Consider the following 19,978-nt stretch of genomic DNA (forward strand, 5'->3'; position numbering starts at 1 on the left):
GGTCAGACCGAGGGTATAGCCTTGGACCCAGAAGTTTCTAGAACTCCCAGGTGACTCTGCTGTGCCTGCCAGAGGTAAAGGCAGCAGCAGAGTGAGGGTGTGACTCATCTGTGGCCAGGTGAGGTGACACCCCTCCCTCCTTGTGTGACTTGTGCTTAAAATAATCAGCATAATTAAGTCTAATATTAGAAGACTAGGAATTAAAGAGAAGATGAGATGTCACTTTTGTTCGTCTTCCCCACTCATAAAGAACTACTTTATGGGCATTTTGTAGGTCAAGGTCTGCCCTGAAGGAGCGAGGGGCTGGGGAAAGAGGGTGGGCACCGATGGGGCTGCAGGTGTTCAAAGACGGACAGGGCCTGGGAGGCAGTGAGTGAGCCTCGGGAAATGAACAGGCTGGTGAGCATGTGAATGAGTGAGTATAGAAAGCACATAGTTTCTGGAGTGTGGGAAAAGTAAGGGACTGCAGTCCAGGTGTCCAAGCACCCATGTGTGGCCACCTGCACACACACCTACCCCGGGGCTAGTAAGGACCATGTGGGCCACTAGAACTAGCAGGATGTTGGGAGTAGATTAAGATCCTGCATGGAGCCGGGCGTTGGTGGCGCACGCCTTTAATCCCAGCACTCGGGAGGCAGAGGCAGGCGGATCTCTGTGAGTTCGAGGCCAGCCTGGTCTACAGAGCGAGTGCCAGGACAGCCCCCAAAACTACACAGAGAAACCCTGGAGGAGATGTCAAGCATCACAGAAAGAAAACCTATAATTCAGATGGACTCTGGAAAGTAAAGGCATCTGGGCATAGAATTAGAACTTGAGACGGGGCTGAGAGAACCTATCCAATGTTGTCTAGACATGGACAGCTCAGACTATGGGTAGCCCAGCTGATCACCAACAGCCTGGGGGTGTCTCTTCACTGTTGTTTTCCCCAGTCTGCCACCAGGGGAAGGGCCAGTGGCTACCCAGTGAGCTGTGTATCCTCTCTGCCTCCCCCCAGGTTTTCTTTTTTTTTTAATTAGACAAATTCCTGTCTCCATCCCACTGCACTGACCCATGGAAGTCAGTGTAGACAGGCTGTCTATCTAGAGCCGTAGAGCATTCTTTTATTTCCCTGTTAGCCCTGCCTGACTTCCTTATCTACCAAGGACACAAGCCCTTTGCACCATGTCCAACTTAAACTCCAATCTTTTCAACTTTTCAAGATAAGATGCTAAACCATAAGCCTACCATCCTGGTAAAGAAGAGGGAGCCAGACCCCAGTCTTGGACTTGGTACAAATGTCCTTCAAGTCCCCAGAACAAGTGCAGGGAAAGCATGACTTGACTTTTTCACAAGATTAAATGAGAAAACACACCAAACATAAATAACCCCAGCCAAAGAGCAAGAAGTCAAGCCTGGCTGCACACCGTTATCATCGAGGCATTTGGAAGCTGAGGCAGAAAGACCATGGGTTTGAGCTAGACAAGGCTACATAGCCAGCCCTTGTTTAAAAACAAAACAGCAACAAACTCAAGCATGTGTGTTTCAGCTAATAGCCACCTTTGGGCGAGTCAGGGAAGGGTGTGTACCCTTATCCCAGGCTGCCATCAGCCTTAAACCCCTACACCGTCGGTCCCTTCACCATCCAAATGCTGGTGTTTAGCCCTGGGCAAAAGCCATGATCTGAGCAAACATGCCCTGTCTGTCCTGTGGCTCCATGAGCCTTTCTGAGACCTGGGCCTGATGACCGAGGAGACAGGACTCGGAGATCCCACCTGGAGAGGCTGTGGAGCCAGCCTGGCATAGCAGCAGGTCCCCATGGAGGGCCATTAAGCCTAAGATCCTTTCTGTGCTCTTTGTTCTTTAAAGCCCTTTTACCTGACAACTGCAAGTTACAAGGGAATACGAGCATAGACTTAAAAATATTAGCTACCTTGGCCTTAGTTAGATGCATATATATATAATATAGATTCAAATTCAGTGTGTGATATGGAGCTGCTCCTCGAGAAAGCTTCCTGTCTGAGAGGGCTGGAACTTAATATTTACATTGAAGATTTAAAAAAAAAAGGGATCAGGGTAGGCCAGGTGGTGGTGGTGCATGCCTTTAATCCCAGCACTCGGGAGGCAGAGGCAGGCAGATCTCTGTGAGTTCGAGACCAGCCTGGTCTACAAGAGCTAGTTCCAGGATAGGCTCCAAAGCCACAGAGAAACCTTGTCTCGATAAACAAACAAACAAACAAAAAAAAAGGATCAGGGTGTCACCTCGTTCACTTTTGTTTAAAAAAAAAAAAGGTCATATGCTTGGAGGAATGCCAGGAAAGCAAGTGTCCCAGGTCTCCTTATTGTAGGTCCATCCTGAAGAACCACCCATTGAGCAACCCTGTGAGCACAGGAGGTTGCCTTGGCATGATGGAGCCAGAGAAGCTGGGGTGCAGCAAGACCAGTAATGAATAGGCTGGCCATGCACGCACTAGTGTGCACGTTCATACTTAACCTCATCCATACCTTTGCTCACTGTGTAGAGGACAGACATGTTTCACTTGGGTGTTCGGGGACATCCAAGCCTACAAAGAGAGACCCTGTCTCTAGCAAACAAACAAACAAACAACAACAAAAACAAAAACAAAAACACCTAGATTTGGAGCTGAGGAAACAGCTTAGTTGGTAAAATTCTTGCCATAAGATTATGAAGACCTGAGTCCAGATGGCCAGCTTCATGGAGCTGGGGGGTGGGGGGCTGATGTAGCAACCTATAGGACCCCAAAGCTGAGGAGACAGAGGCAGGACCCTTGGAACTCAGTGGCTAGCCAGCCCTGCCATATGGGTGAACTCCAGATACAGCAAGAGACACTGGCTCCAAAATAAGGCAGAGAAAGACACCCATCGCTGGTCTGTCCTCCACAGGTGTGCACACACCCATGCACCTGCACCAGCATGCACACACGCATGGACGTGCTCGCACAGTGTCGTCACCTATCAAAATGAAGCTCTTGTCCTCAATGCTGCTATTAGCACTCAAGAGTTACCCTAAGGGCAGTGATGAAGGGGGTCAGTTTCCCCTCCCCTCACAAGCAGCATCAGGGCAAAGAAGTGGGACTCACTGCCTCGCACCTGTGTCTCCCATCACAAAGCATGCAGCGGCCCTTTGCGTCTTGTCCAGCGGGCCCCAGAGCCTTCCAGCATAGCCTGGGTAAAGCAGCCCTTCTGTCGGAAGCAGGCTAACGTTCCTTTCTCCCGCAGCTGCCACTCTGGGTATGTGGGTGCTCGCTGTGAGCATGCAGACCTCCTGGCCGTGGTGGCTGCCAGCCAGAAGAAGCAGGCCATCACTGCCTTGGTGGTGGTCTCCATTGTGGCCCTGGCTGTCCTGATTATCACCTGTGTGCTGATCCAGTGAGTATTTGCCACCCCGGAGTCCATGTCCCCCACCTGCCTGACTTGCCAGGAGCATCTGGATGGAGCATGGCCACATCAAAGGGCCACGAGTTCATTGTTGTGGGATGGGAGTGATGTCAGCTGATCTCAGAGGATAGTTAATGCCTCTCCACACAGTGTCGAGCAATGTGTGCAATTGCCTGGAGCATGGGGAGTTGCCAGCAGTGGTTTGGGGCTCTTCTAGAAGTCATGTCAAATCAAAGACATGCTCCACCACTGCCGTTGAACCCAGAGCCTTCTGAAAACTTTTGAGCTGGAAACAGCTCCCAGTGCCCTTGGTCCACAACGGAAGTCTTCCTCCCTGCAGAAACCCTAAAGTTGTATCAGAGGCTCCCAATGCTGTTACTGAACATGGAGTCACCACCCACAATGCCCCTCCCTGTTTCTCCACCACTACTCTCTCGACCTCTACATTGTATCCTCCAGGAAGCTATGCTGAGCCCCAGGTCAAGAGAGATGACAGGGGTGTCTTATCCTATTAGCTTTCCCAGAACTTCCCGAGGGTCTGACCAGTATAACCAGAGCCCCTGGGAACACAGTGCTATATTCTCAGCAGCAGACACCAAGCCAGACTTAATCCCTGGGACGGTTTAGTCTAAGTCAAAGGGCTCAGAGGATTCCTACCTAGTTTGAATTGGCACAGGGCACTCTTTGTCAGTTAAGAGAGGGGTAGCCTATCGGCACAGTTCAGGTTGACTCAGGCTAGGATTGGAGAAAGCACAAAGGCTATTTCTTTTTTTTCTATTTTATTTTTTATTTAAATTAGAAACAAGCTTGTTTTACATGTCAATCCCAGTTCCATTTCCCTCCCTTCCTCCCCTGTCCCCCACTAACTCCCTATCCCATCCCCTTTCTGCTCCCCAGGAAGGGTGAGGCCTTCCATGGGGGATTTTCAACGTCTGTCGTATCATTTGGAGCAGGGCCTAGGCCCTCCCCCTGTGTCTAGGCTGAGAGAGTAGCCCTCTATGTGGAATGGGCTTCCAAAGTCCATTTGTATGCTGGGGATAAATACTGATCCTCTACCAGAGGCCCCATAGATTGCCAAGGTCTCCTCATGCTCCCCTCCCACGTTCAGGGTGTCTGGATCAGTCCTATGCTGGTTTCCCAGCTATCAGTCTGGGGTCCATGATCTCCCCCTACAAAGGCTATTTCAATGAGGCTGGGTGTGAAAGCAATGCCAGGCTTTTGTCCTCCAAAACGGACCAGGTTACACACAAACCAATCAAAGACACCGTCCTAGTGGAGTTGCTGCTGTTATGTTAGGACATCTGAGATACAGACCCAGTGACGCTCCTAGACTTGGCCATCTCCTGAAGCATCATGGCCTCCAACCCCAGGGTCTGCTGGTCCTAGTTCTATGTCTGTTGTAAGGCCATTGCTACACTGGCAGAACTTCTCAGCTGGCCCTTTATGGACACAGCAAGCAACTAGGTAGATGGCCTTTCCCTTCAGCCAGCTAAGGGACCTGGAGCCAGGTGACCCAGGGAGTCTAGAGCAGAGCTACAGCAGTAGTGCCCACACTTTGTGACAGCCAACAGGTACTTTGAGGCATGTCAGTATCTGTCCAGGTCCTCAGGGTCCTGAGGTAACTGATGCTCTGGGAGGCTGACTGGGCTCCCAGGGCTACCCAGCTGGACTCTCCTGCCAGGCAGGTGCAGCTCAGCCTGTCCCTTCTGTCACCAGCTGCTGTCACGTCCGCAAGCACTGTGAGTGGTGCCGTGCCCTCGTCTGCAGACACGAGAAGCCCAGCGCCCTCCTGAAAGGAAGGACCGCTTGCTGCCACTCTGAGACAGGTACAGGGAAAGCTTGTACAGGGTGACTTTCACCCTTTTCTTCCTGGGGAGGCACTGCCAGGTGGAGAAAATGGCCCCCATTTTCCAAGTTGTCACAGAGGTGCTGAGACAAAGCAGGAGGGGAGTGAGGGGCTGTTTTCCCCTACCACTCCTGACAGGGATACTCACCATGGGTTTGGCTGAACTGCAGCCCTCCTGACGGAAGTATCTCCCCCAGCCTACTCACTACTCCAGCTCCTCTTTCTCTGTCACTGAAAGCCCACTCCCTCTACTGCAACTCATTCTATCTGTCACTGAAAGCGTAGTTTCAGAAGTCGATGCCCCTGAAACTGAGCCAGAACTCAGCCTGGCTGCTGAGAGAAGCCAGTGAGTGACACTGGATGATGTTGCCTCTGAGTCTCCGACCCAAGCTTGTCTCCCCAGCATGGCTCAGGCCCACATTGTTCATCCTGTCTTTCTTTTCTGCCAGTGGTCTGAAGATCCCAGAGATGGAATCTGGCCAGGTGGCCTATGGCATCCCAGTGACAGAAAAACTTCTTGGGACAACACCCCCGACAGTGCCCAGGCACCGGGGACATGCTGGCCAGCCTTCTCTCACCGCACAATCGCCTGTGAAGCCTTCTGTCCTTTGCAGGCCTCCAAGACTGTGTGATAACTCTGCCTGCTGGGCTTCCTCAGTACACCCTAGAGAGGAGGCCAGTAGACCACGTTTTAGACACGCTGAACAAGAACCTCAAAGGGCTGGCCGTCTAGCTAACCCACCCCGGACATGTGTTTGGGGTGGTGTCTCCTGCCAGCCGTGGTTTCCAGGCTGTTTCTTCTCAATGGGGCCGTCTGCCCCCAGCAGAGACTCCTTGGCTGATGTACAAAATGGACAAGGGGAAACGTCTCTTGTTGTATGAAGACACTGTGGCCTCCCTGGCGCCTTGACATCTCCTCAAGCTGTTGCCAGGATGTGTGTCTTATTTATTAGATGGATAAATGGTTTTATTTTTAATATCTTAAGTTAATGTCAGGCATCCACATTAATGATACATAAGCAGTTGGCTGTGAAGTTACACCAAATAGAGATGTCCAGCCGCTTTGATACAGCAAGACTGCAGGGAAGGGGGCCTCCCAGGAGCTGTAGAGACAGCGTTCAAAAGTGCACTCCGGTGGAAGCAAAACTCCTGTTTGCAGGTCGTGCCCTCTAAGATACAAAGCGGGAAAGTCCCCCAGAAACACACTGTAGCAGAGTTAGCCAGGCCAGTGGCATGGAGAGTCCCCCTGGCCAGGGCAAGAGCACGAGAGCCTGTGTGGACACCTAGGAGGACACGCATGCCAATGCCTGAGTAAGTGGATTAACTTCCTCGTGAGCCCAGCTCCAGCTTTAGCAGCCAGCTGTGGGCCAAATCCATGAAGGGGACCAGTCCTGTTTTCCACGCTGTTGCCTTGGTTTCTGCTTTATTTTTAGAAAGAGAAATTTAACTTTCCTATTTATTTTCAAGCACTGGGATAAATATCCCACTGTTGTTTTGCTTTGTTTTGTTTTGTTCCCTTTCAGAACATTGGCATTATTAACAAAATCGCTGCCAAGCCTCTCAACTCCACTCTGGAGAAGGAGACGTGTTCCCTGAGCTCCTGAGGATGCTCTGACCCATCCCCCCCCCATCCCTGGGCTGCTCGGTACTGTCTGGAGACAGAATGACAGTAAACACACAAAGCTGCTTACTGAAGAGGGCACTCTCTGACTCAGAAGTGTAAGCCCCGTCAGCCCTCCTCAGCCTCTCACAGGGCATCAGGACAGGGACGTTTGACGAACCGAGTCAGTTTGGTTTCTATCAGAAAGACTTACCTGTTCCTCATTCTTCTCCCTTCTGCCTTTTCCTATGGAATTTTTCTTCTCATATGATCTAGGCATTGATCTGACCTAGGTCTTAGCCCTGCACTCTTTGTTCACAATGCCTGCAACCTCAAAAGAAGAAGCTGGGTCTGTTCAATGCTGTCCTCTAACTACATAGCTGACACAGCTCTAGGCAGAGGTCATCGTTTTCATTATTTTATTATTATTATTTTGGTTTTGGTGTTTCGTTTGCTTCTTTTTGTGAGACAAGGTCTTGCTGTGTAGCTCAGGTTGGCCTTGAACTCAAGATCTTCCTGCTGCAGCCTCCTGGGTTTTGGGCTTACAGGTGTACGCCACCATGCCCCGCAGAGTTTTTCAATCTTTAAAAGTAGGTTAAGTTTGCATTCCTTGGTGTCATTCATGTGGGTCAAGGTCGAGTGTAGCCTGCTGCTCAGAGACCAATCAACTGCACTGGACTTTAGACCTCTATTGGCTCCCAGCATTCTCAGCAGACCCTGCCTGAAGTCCTGCTCGTGGAGACCGACATAAATGGAGGTGTGGGGCTTGTTTTAGTTTAGTGCACACTGTTATCTTCAGATAGCAGGTCTTCTTCTGGTCTGTTGGTTGCTCCTGGACATCTGACTTCTTTTAAGGAGCTTGAACTAATATCAAAATATTAACAGGAATGTCCCATCCTAAAGATGTTACCAGGAATTGCCATCCAAGACCCATGGGGGAAATTAGGAAAAACACATGATGGTGGAGACAGAGGATCCCAGGGAGGACCTCAGCCTGGTGTCTGAACATTCATTCCAGTCCTCAGGTCCAGCCTGTCACGGCAGCAGGTAGCCCTCCTGGTGCCCATACACAAACGCAGCTGGCTCACACGCCCGCTAGAAGTGCCTTCCCAGTGAGGCCTTTTGCAAAACAATGGGTCTGAACAGTCAGAAGCTGAGACTGGGTTGAGACAAGTCTGGCTGGACATCGTCCCTGCCCCAGCAGATGACAGCCCTGCTTTTTGGTAACTTTGATTTTGGAAGTCAGACAAATACTATTTTCCTTCTTGGGCCATCTCACAGCACAGATACCCTTGGTTAGCCTACCAGTGCCCTCCTGTCAGTTCACACTGCTCTCCTGTCAACTCACACTGCACTCCTGTCAGCTCACACTGCACTCCTGTCAGCTCACACTGCACTCCCCACAGCACCCTCCTGTCAGCTCACACTGCACTCCTGTCAGCTCACACTGCACTCCTGTCAGCTCACACTGCATTCCCCACAGCACCCTCCTGTCAGTTCACACTGCATTCCTGTCAGTTCACACTGCATTCCTGTCAGTTCACACCACACTCCTGTCAGCTCACACTGCACTCCTGTCGGCTCACACTGCACCCTCCTGTCAGTTCACACTGCACTCCTGTCAGCTCACACTGCACCCTCCTGTCAGTTCACACTGCACTCCTGTCAGCTCACACTGCACCCTCCTGTCAGTTCACACTGCACTCCTGTCAGCTCACACTGCACCCTCCTGTCAGTTCACACTGCACTCCTGTCAGCTCACACTGCACTCCCCACAGCACCCTCCTGTCAGTCCACAATGTACTTCCTGGCCCTCTCTTGGTGTTCTATGCATCTATAAATAAGGAGTAGTCCTTAGTGACCACACAGGACAGTGGACAGCACAGCTGTTCCAGTGACTCGGGGGACTATGAACATCCCCAATGAATGAACTGAAATTAATTCTAGGAACATCGAGATGGCTCTGTGAGTAAACGTACTTACCAACAACCCTGAGGACCTGAGTTCAATCCCTGGGACCCACATGGTGGAAAGAGAGAATTGTTCTACATACATGCTCTCTCTCTCTCTCTCTCTCTCTCTCTCTCTCTCTCTCTCTCTCTCTCTCTCTCTCTCTCTCACACACACACACACACACACACACACACAAATTTTTAAAAATAAAATGAATTTTAGAAAGGCCCACACACACCTCTAGTTGTGACTTTAAACACACCACAGGACACATTTTCTCTGTGGAAAAATACAATGGTGACTCCAACCTGTAAGTTAGATTCCAGGTGGACATACACAGAACCAAGCCCAGAAAAAGGTGGGACTAGTCCAAGATCCCTTTTCTCCCTTAAAAAGGGGAAGGGGGGCAGGAGGCAGAGTTCGTCCTGAGCACTCAACGCGTGTGAGGGAGGAGGCTGTGACTCTAGGTTTAGTTAGTGGATTGTTCCCTTCAAGTATAGAAAGTCACCTGGGGTCCCCAAACCAAGTTTCCTAGTGCCTGTGAGTCACTGGATGGACCAGAAACATTCTGACACTACAGGCCCAGTCCTCTGGTGAGTTCTAAGCCTGTCTCTCCCAGGACCAAGGGGAGGCCATACAAAATAACACATGCATTTTTGACATAGGGTTTCACTCTATAGCCCAGGCTAGCCTTGAACCCGTGATTCCCCGGCCTCAGCCTCCAGGGTTACAGGTGTGTGCCACCACACCTGGCTTATGTTTGTTTTTAGTGTTCTGGTGTAAGACTTATTCCCTAAAACCATTGTTTTGTCTCGAAGACATAGTGTTGCACACACACAAAGTACTGAAAAGCAACTCCTCTCCATAGTGTAATAACTTTATTATAAGAGTCTGATGCTGTTTTTAGAACTCATCATTCTGACTTCTGTATATGATGCACTGAAGGTTAATATGTAATGTTTTAATTTATTTTATGTGGTAAGTTAATTTTGGTTCTGTAATGTATTAATGTGATTAGAAGATTTTTCCTTAATATCTGAATTATACTTAAAGAGTAGTGAAGAACATAAGATACTGTTGTGTTTTCCAGAAATGTGTATTGTTACTCAGTTGTATTGTACCTTGTTGGGAAGGATGAAGGAATGAACTCTTTTATTTCCTAAATACCAAGACTGGAATTTTCCTTTAATGTGGCTAACCGAAGATTTCTCTGAAAAGGTGAATAAGAAAAAGTAGTAGGTAATCTTTTTTAAGATTTGTTTTTATTCTTAATTACATGTACTTATTCGTGTGTGTCTATGCAGGGATATATGCACATGAGCGCAGTTGTTCTCAATGGCCAGAAGAGGGCATTGGACTTCCCCTATTTCTAGTGTTACAGGAGGCTATGAGCCGCCTGACATGTTCCAGCCTAACATGCCAGCACAGGGCTATTGAAAGAACAGTAAACTCTCTTCAGCATGGAGCCATTTCTTGAGTTCTAGATGATCTTTGTAGGAATCCTAAGTCTGACTGTACCTAACCCCTGTCTGCATAAAGAAATGAAGTTCTTCCTAATACCTGGAGGAAAACAGTGACACTCCATCCTGTACTGAGGGACACTAAGGTAAGACCGCATGCAGAAAATGCCCCCGTGTTGTTTCCTGACAACAGTCATAGTCGCCATGAGGATTTAAGGTAAAGAGTGTGCAGATGGCTGTGTGGTCTACAGTAACATTCTTAGGAATGGAGAGCCTGGGGTACAATGTGTTAAACCCCAGGGGTGCCCCTTGCACCTCTGCTTCTCAGTCCCTCTGACAACAGGACCCATACTAAGAACCTGTGCTGTAGGACTCCGAGACAGTTTTTGAGTGAGGCTGTTTCTGGGGAAAGCTTTGCAGAGTCCTGCGCAACAGTGAAACTCAGTTACCCTGTGGGGTTTGTTCTGGCGTCCTTTCTGTTGTGATAAAACACCCTGACACAAAGCACCTTAGGGGAGGAAAAGGCTCACTCCGCTTCCAGGTCACGGCCATGAGGAATGTCAAAGCAGGGACTTGGAACAGCTTATCACATCACGGCCACGGTCAAGAGCAAGAGGAGCTGGACATGGCACTCTGGAGGCAGAAAGAACTCAGGAGTTCAAGTCCAAGCAGGTCTACATAGCAAGCTCCAGGAAAGCCAGAGCTGCAAAGAGAAACACTGTCTCAATCCCACCCTCCTGCAAAAAAAAAAAGAAAGAAAGAAAGAGAAGAGAAGAGTAGAGAAAAAGAAAAAAGAACAGAGGGGAAAGCACATATGCCACCGGCCTGAGGACGCTTCTCTGACTTTCTTCACTTTTATTTTAATTTATTTATTATGTATACAATGTTCTGACTGCACGTCTGCTTACAGGCCTGAAGAGGGCACCAGATCTCACTATAGATGGTTGTGAGCCACCATGTGGTTGCTAGGAACTGAACTCAGGACCTCTGGAAGAGCAGCCAGTGCTCTTAACCTCTGAGCCATCTCTCCAGCCCCCCTTTCTTCTCTCTTACACAGTTCCGAGTCCAGCTCTGGTGCCACCTACATTCAGGTTGAATGAATCTTCTCATCTTAAGGACCAAACAAGACAATCCCTTACAGACATGCCCACAGGCCAACCTGATCTAGACAACTCCTCATTGGGACCCTCACCCAAGTGCTTCTAGGTTGTGTCAAGCTGACAGAACTAGCCAGCAGAGAGTTGCAGTGCACACAGCCCAAACGCCAAGGCTGCATCTCTTTGGATCTCCTCTGCAGTGCCTGGTGGAAGTACACACAGGCCTATCTGTCTCTCTTCTGCCCCATCCCTTGGAACCCACTGTTGGCCTCTAACTGCAGAGAGCACTTCTAGAACTGTCCACCCGGTCCCTGTTAGTTTTGGCAAACCATCCCCGTGTCTCTCCAGTGCGTGGGCCTTGCATGTGCAGCTCAGCCATTCACAGCCATGGAGCAGGAGTCCAAGAGTTGCCAGACAGCATCGAGGCATGGTTCAGCGAGGGACAGAGCTATAAAGATCCGTGTGTGTGACCAACAGATCCATATTCATCAACCTACCTTGAAAAAAGAAGGGAGCTTCCACAAGGAAGGTCACTGGTTTGTGCTAAACGCTATGCATGAGTGGACCACAGCTTTACAGGAATTTTATTCTTGGGCATAAAAATAGAGATTTTGACGCCGGGTGGTGGTGGTGCACGCCTTTAATCCCAGCACTCAGGAGGCAGAAGCAGGCAGATCTCTGTGAGTTCGAGGCCAGGCTGGACCGACAGCCTCCAAAACAATACAGAGAAGCCCTGTCTTGTAAAACCAAAAAAAAAAAAAAAATAGAGCTTTTGTACTGAAAGGGAAATGCATGGGGGGCAGCCTCTTTGCAAGAACACTGGGTCTAGTGAACATTGCACACTGAAGTGCCCAGGATAGGTCCTCTGCCACAAGCACTGCAAGGGCCCCCTGGAAGACAGGAGAGCTGGAGTACTGCCCAAGAGCCTACACCTCTAGCATTTGACACACAGGAGGACAGGATTGTGGGTATGAGTGTCATCCCAGGAGGACACTGCAGCATTGAAATGTCCCACCAGAACAAAGAAAGAGTGGCCTTTCCCCTGCTCTGTGCATACTCCCAGCCAGGGTGTGGGGCTTCTGGGTACCTGTCAGGAAGGGGACCCGGGAGCCAAGTCCTGAGGCCGCTTCTCTCCACCTTGGCACTCTGGGGCTCTGCTAGTCATTCTGCCTCCAGTGCTGTTTGTTCAGTTCCCACCCACTCAGCTCAGGACGCTGAGCTAGGACAGTCTCCCACGTGTGCAGTCTGGTTCTTAGAGCAAAAACCTAAACGTGTTCCTAAACGCCTGGAAGATGTGATCCAACTCAAGCCCCCAGCCTCCAGTGACCTTCAAGGTGAAGGAAAGCATGGGGGAAGGGTGTCAGGAGAAGACCAGAGAACCCAGAACCTGTGGGGCCATACAAGCAGATGATAGTGTCATCATGTCACACGTTAAAGTGATTAAGGGACTGAGGAGTTGGCTCAGTGGGTGAAGCAATGAGCACAGAAGTGTGAAGGTGTCAGTTCAAGTCCCCAAAACCCACATAAAGTCAGTTGTGTCTCTATAATCTCACCACTCCTAAGTGAGATGGGAGGCAGAACCCACAGAATCTTGGGAAGTTCACAGGTGAGGTAGCCTGAAGTATGAAGCAGCATGACTGCACTTACCACATGCACACACATACACACACACGTGCACACACATACACACATGAACACAGATACACATGCACTCACACACACATATATACAGAACACTCATAGACACACATGCACACACATACACACATACATACATGCACATAGACACATGAACACAGATACACATGCACACACACATATATACAGAACACTCATACACACACACACACACACACACATACATATATACAGACACACACATATACACACAGGCAGCTCAGGGACCTGCTATGTGAAGTTCACAGCCAGCATGGGTCTTCATTTTCATCTCCTTCCTCTGCTCTCATCAAGTGCTATCTTCAAGTACATTAGAAACACACCCTAAGCATCCCACAACATCCTTCCGTCCACTTGAGGGTCTGTAGCTTTAAAGATCACATACAACAGGGCTTCCTTACAGCAGCACCCAAGCCTTACTTGAGTGCAGACTCGGATGCACCCTGGGAGATTTCCATACTGGGCAGGAAAGTGTGAACCCTGGACTCTGGACGAGGCAGTTAAGCTCCCATTTCAATGCTGTGGCTTTTAGTTGGCTTCTGAGAAGACACAAACTGCCTCATAAGCATTAGGTCTATAAATAGAGGGCTCCCTGAACAGCTACTTAAAATTCCAATGTAGGAGATAAGGCAAATCTCAAAACCTGGTACAATGATTTCCACAAAACCACTCCTATTTTTGTTTGTTTGTTTGAGACAGGGTCTCCCTAGGTTGTGGTTGACCTGGAACTTACTATGACAACCAGGCTAGCCTTCAGTTTACAGAGATCTACCTGCCTCTGTCTTCTCTTCTGAGTACTGGGAATAAAGTTGTGTGCCACCATGTCTAGCCCATTTACTTAGAAAACTATAAAGATAATATCCCTCCCTAATAGAATTTAATTCTCTAGAACAGATAAACTGAAACGAGAAATTATATGAATTTAACTGACTACAACAATAACACTAATAATGATAACTTAATGTTTTTTATAATTATAATGCAGTGGTGTCAAGTATAAAGTGACTATTTCAGCTATCAGCTATTTTCAGGGATTCTATGGGATGGCATAGTGGCTTAAGGCTCTGACAACCTGGGTTTGATACGTAGGAGCCTCTTGGTGAAAGGAGAAAACTAACTCCTACAGGTTGTCTTCTAACATCTATTCACTTGTCATGGCATGCCACACACACAAATAAAATATTTTCAGAAAAAATTATATGTTGTCTCCATAATGAAAAAGAAAGGATCTCTATTGTTTCTAATAATTAGTTACTATTCCAACCAGAATGTAAACTTAAGACACCCGCTATAATTTCCTCAGGCTATGCCTGATCTGTCCTGAGGATGGTTAGACTTAACTCTAACCACATGGTCCTATCATTCTTTTCTGCCTTATGTTCTTTACCAACTCTGTAACTGTGCTATGTTTGCTGTATAGTCATCCATTCAGTGTGTGATTGCTTCACCTAGTAGGAACAAGACTTTTGGGCCTTAATTCACTACTGTATCCGAAGGGATAAAATAACATCTACCATGTAAACTACCTAATAAATATTTTGGAATGAAAAAAGGCAAAAGAAAAGATCAATAGGAGCTGAGAGATGACTCAGTGGGTAAGAGCACCAGCTGCTCTTCCAAAAGACCCCAGCTGAGTTCTCAGCACCCTCAACTGCCTGTAATTCGAGCTCAAGGGGATCTTAGGCCCTCTAGTGGGCATTTGCACATATATGCACATAGGTACACACTTACACTTAAGTAAAAATGCTTACACGTAAGTAAAAATAGATCTTGACAAAAGGTGAATAATTTTGATCAAGCAAAAGACCAGTGTCAGGTATCCACTCACATTGCTTGTAGACAGCATTTAATGAAGTCTAGTCAGATAGATTAGGCAAGAAAAAAAAAATATATATATATATATAATCACTGACTTAGTTAGGGCTTCTATTGCTGCAACAAAACACCATGACCATAAAGAAAGTTGAGGAGGAAAGGGTCTATTCAGTTGACACTTTCCACATTGCTGCTCCCCACTAAAGGACATCAGGACAAGAACTCAAACAGGGAAGAGTCCCAGAAGCAAAGGCCATAGAGGGGAGCTGCATATGGGCATGCTTCTCCTGGCTTGCTCAGCCTTCTTCCTTCCTTCCTTCCTTCCTTCCTTCCTTCCTTCCTTCCTTCCTTCCTTCCTTCCTGCCTGCCTGCCTGCCTGCCTGCCTGCCTTCCTTTCTTTCTTTTTTCTTTTGTTGTTGTTTGGTTGGTTAGTTTTTCGAGACAGGGTTTCTCTGTGACTTTGGAGGCTGTCCTGGAACTAGCTCTTGCAGACTAGGCTGGTCTTGAACTCACAGAGATCTGCCTGCCTCTGCTTCCCAAGTGCCGGGATTAAAGGCGTGCGCCCACTGCCGCCGCCGCCGCCGCCACCACCACCCCCAGGCCTTCAGCCTTCTTTCTTATGGAACCCAGGGCAACCATCCCAGGATGGTACCACCCTCCATGGGCTGGGCCCTCCCGCACTGATCACTACTTGAGAAAAGGCCTTACAGCTGGATCTCATGGAGGCATTTCCTCAACTGAGACTCCTTCCTCTCTGATGACTCTAACTTGTATCAGGTTGGCACAAAACCAGTCAGAACAATCGCTAACCATCTACAGTCAGAGGTACAATCAAAATTAGAACACTCTAGCTGGTTGAGGCTCAAAAGTAAAATCTTTTCTGTTAATTAAATTAACTAAAGAAAAGCAAAAAAACTAAATGTTCAACTCAGTAATTTATAAAAAGAACTGACCAACTGCCTAAAGAAAGAAGAAAACAGTAAAGACAAAGAAGTAAGTAAATATGGAAAAGCATTTGAACTGATAACTCAAGAACTCCTTGAGGAAAAAAAAAACTTCAATTCTAGAGTCAACCAGGTGGCTTGGTGGGTTAACGCTCTTCCTGCCAGGCCTGAAAACCTATGTTTGACCCCAAGATCCCACACAGTGGAAGAGATTCAATTCTGCAAGTTGTCCTTTGACCAGATTTGTGCACAGACACACACACAAAAAGCACATAAATAAATGAACATTTACAATAAAAACCCATGCAATCCAAACAGGGAATGAATAAGACAAAAGATCCCCAAAACTCAGAACCAGACATCACACGTTTGGAATCACCCAGGAGACACAGCTCCATTCATGACTTCTAGACTTCCACAAAATGGCCAGTTCCCCACTAAAAATAAAAGTCACCGCCGGGCGGTGGTGGTGCACACCTTTAATCCCAGCACTCGGGAGGCAGAGGCAGGCGGATCTCTGTGAGTTCGAGGCTGGGCTGGAACTCCGATAGCCTCCAAAACATTACAGAGAAACCCTGTCTCGTAAAAACCAAAAAAAAAAAAAAAAAGTCACCAAAAGTAGTTCTACAACAAGCAGAATCTTTAAGTAAGTGGAGACGATGTGTCTAAGGAAACTGTGAGACTGTGTCTTCTTCACAATCCCCTTTGGTGGGCATCAGGTCCACTCTAGCTGACCAGATTCTCCCCTTTCTTGCTCTCACCTTCTCCCTGGCTTGTCATGTCCACCAGTCAAAGGATTCATGAGCAGAGTTTATAAGGAACTCAAAATATCCAGCAATAAAAAACTAAATAACTCAACTTTAAGATGACTAAACTATCTGAATAAAGATTCCTCAAATAAAGACACATAAAAAGCCAAAAAGTGCTTGTGAAAATGCTCACCATCACTGTTAAGGAACTGCAAGTCAAAACCACAGTGGGTTTGAAACATCCCACCCAGTCAGAATGGCTAATATGGAAAAGAACACAAAAAAGCCATGCTGGCTAGTGAGCAGAGCAAGGGGACCCACACACAGCTGTCAGAGTACAGACATGTGGATGACAAGGAGACTGAAATGCAGCTGTCAGATGTAAATGGATACAACCATTGTAGATAACATCAGGAAGAGTCTTCAAAGAAAAACCACAGTGTCAGCCTTCGTTCTCAGCTTGACAGCATTTAGAGCCATCTGGAGACATTCTGGGTGTGTCAATAAGGATGTTTCCAGAGAGGTTTAACTGAAGAGGGAAAACTCACCCTCAACATGGCTGGCAATATCCTTTGGGCTGAAGTCCAATGTTGGGCCCAGCCCAGGGTCTCTGTGCATGGCTTGTCAGCTGATAACCACAGGTACATCCTGTTCTCTAGTCCTGGCTTACAGCCTTGCCCCACTGACATCATCTACTACAAGGAAAACACCGACTCTTACATCTGGGATTTTGCCACTGTGCTGTAAGTCTGTATATAAGGCTGATCCCTCCTTACATTAAACACACACACACACACACACACACACACACACACACACACACGCGCGCGCGCGCGCATTATCTTAGCACAAACGGCCAGAAGCCTTGTCTTTTATTTAAATCTCCAGGCTTTCACCCAGTACGTTAACCGTGCTTGTGGTGCAGGTGCCACAGTCCTAGACTAAATAAAAAACGAAAAAGGAACCTGAGCACAGCTTTTCACTGCCCTCTGCTTCCTGACTAAGTCATACACACATGGGCACACACACACAGACGTGCACACATACACACACAAAAAGAAATAAATACTGTCATTTTTTAAAAATGCATTCATTCCAAACATGAAACAAAGTCCAAGTATTCAAATGACATGGATGGCAGAGAGAGAAGTAGACTACAACTCGAACTTATTGTAAATGATGATTTTAAAGACCTAGGTAAACAGTTTAGATTTTTTACGCTGATATAAGTAAAAGCACAGAGGTCAAGGGGACTTTTCCTCAAACAACAGTGACACAAATACCAAAAACACACTGTGTAATATAATCTGTCTTGGCCATGTGTATGGGTTTCTGAGTAAATCCTGCCTCTACACTGTGCATCCTGGATAGGTGAATTAACTACTCTGTCCTCAATTTCCTCATAGTAAAGCGAGCAGCATATTGGCCATATCTCAGTGGGGAGGTTTTGATCAGCTTAAATGAATTACCACATAAAACCTCGAAGACGGGTGCAAGGCAAAGGCTTAGTAAACAGTGCTCGATCTGAGTGTACATAGTGACGTAGTCTGTATTGCTCCTCTGTTTTGTTGGTTTCAGCTGTATTGATCCCTGGGAGCTGTGTTATACACACACAAAGAAAGAACTCACTCATCACAGGTGAACTGTGAATGAGCTCATGGCCTAGTTCCCACTAGACCACAAGTGTCTGTGAAGGGAATACAGTGGGGACATGAGTAGCCAAGGGATCACAAGGAGCCGTGCCAGCCAGGTGTCATCACGCCACCTGCCTGGGACGTGCATTCAGGCCTGTGCCAAGCCACTTGGTAGTCATTGCACAAGGGGTAGGAACGCCCTACGAGAGCCACGGGCACACACAAAGCAGGCACAGTGTATGTGCCACAGGGCAGTGAGGAATGACAGACACAATGATGAGCTCAGAAGGCTGTGTGACAACCTTTTTCCCAAGATGTTCCTACAGCGCTCCTCACAACACCCCTTCCAGCTGGTCTGCGGCGCCTGCCCTGAAGCCACAGCCAGAGTTAGCAGGGCTGACTGCCGACAGCAGGAATCGCCACTCAAAGAGCTCGGCACCAGCCCACCTCACAGCCTGGCATCACTCGTCAGATCACCTGAAAGGGAGGCGTCAGTGAGCACGTGTAGAGGCTCTCCCCTCGTTCCTAGGAGCCAGGGCATGCGAGGCTCGCATCTGGGAAGGCATTGAGGGAACTACACACATCCAAAAGGACTCACTCTCGGGCGGGGCGCAGCTGGGCTGAGGGTCCACTTCCAGATCTACAATGCCTGGTTTAGCCTCATTCCCTCCAGACTTCTCTCCAAACTAATCTCATTCCTTGTGGCGCCTCTAGACAAAAGGGATACAGGTGAGGTTACACTGAAGGATGACCAATGGAGCAGAGAACCAGTCAGGATCTCAGAGGAGATTTTATTCTGACAAAAAAAAAGGATGTGATGTTCTGGGCTACAGGAGGAATGGCCAGGTTCTGGACATATGACCTGTCATTTATATAAGTTTTCAGGGAGCTTGTAATGAGAGGGGGCAGGGAGGATGAAATACAGAGGGCAAGCACTTTTCCTATAAAAAGGATGACCCAAACTTCATTTTCTTCTTTGCAATTTCCATACTGTATGCTGCTTCTTCGGTGTGTGTGTGTGTGTGTGTGTGTGTGTGTGTGTGTGTGTGTGTGTGTGTACCGTGCCACTAGAAGCCAGAAGAGGGTGTCAGAGCCCCTGGAACTGAAGTTACAGACGATTATGAGCCTCCATGTGGGTGCTGGGAAACAATCCCCAGTCCTCTGCAAGAGCAGCACAGGCTTGTAATCTTGCTAATCTAGCTCTCTAGTCCTGGTTTAGTTTTGTTTGTTTGTTTGTTTGGTTGGTTAGTTGGTTGGTTGGTTTCGAGTTTTTTTTTTTGGTTTTTGATTTTTGTTATTGTTCTGTTTTTGTTTGTTTTCTTTTGTTTGTGTGCTTTTGGGGTTTAGGGGTTTGCCTGTTGTTAGCTTTGTTTGTTTTTTGTTTGTTTGTTTGTTTTGAGACAGTGTCTTGAGTAGCCCAGGTTTGGACTCAAGCTCACTGTGCGGTCAAAATGACCTTTAATCTCTGGTCCTCCTGCCTCTACCAAGTGCTAAGAGAACAGCCATGTGCTGTCCCACACAATAGTTGATTTTAAGCAGATTGCAGGCCTCTGTGGTGAGATGGTCAACCCTGTCACACTCATAGTTCTCTAAGCGTTCTGTACACAGAGCAGTCAATCTGCAGTCATTTCCTTTTGACTGGGCACAGGGCCAGTTCACTGCCCCCCACTCTCAACATCACCTGCTATCTTCCTAATCTAGAGGCTGAGAATTGAAGGCTTATTTTTTTCAGTTGATAACTATTTTCCCCTTTACACGAAAACAAAATAATAAAGGCAAATCAAGATATCCATATGCACTCAGAGTTTAAAGACAGGCACTGTCCAGA

The 19,978-nt window shown here is 47.8% G+C and overlaps 1 protein-coding gene across 1 annotated transcript in view; it reads left to right on the forward strand.

Annotated features, from left to right (window-relative positions):
* The window catches only part of Tgfa (transforming growth factor alpha), an 89,421-nt gene extending 79,404 nt beyond the window's left edge, over positions 1-10,017 (forward strand). Inside the window, exons 4-6 of the mRNA XM_005071102.4 lie at positions 3,217-3,366; positions 5,092-5,201; positions 5,671-10,017. Of these exons, the coding sequence (XP_005071159.1) occupies positions 3,217-3,366; positions 5,092-5,201; positions 5,671-5,678 (268 nt within the window). The 3' untranslated portion in view covers positions 5,679-10,017. The remainder of the gene's footprint in view (positions 1-3,216; positions 3,367-5,091; positions 5,202-5,670) is intronic.
* The last annotated feature ends 9,961 nt before the right edge of the window (positions 10,018-19,978 follow it).

The sequence above is a fragment of the Mesocricetus auratus genome, unplaced genomic scaffold (genome assembly GCF_017639785.1).
Source record: "Mesocricetus auratus isolate SY011 unplaced genomic scaffold, BCM_Maur_2.0 Super-Scaffold_100676, whole genome shotgun sequence".
Lineage (NCBI taxonomy): Eukaryota > Metazoa > Chordata > Mammalia > Rodentia > Cricetidae > Mesocricetus > Mesocricetus auratus.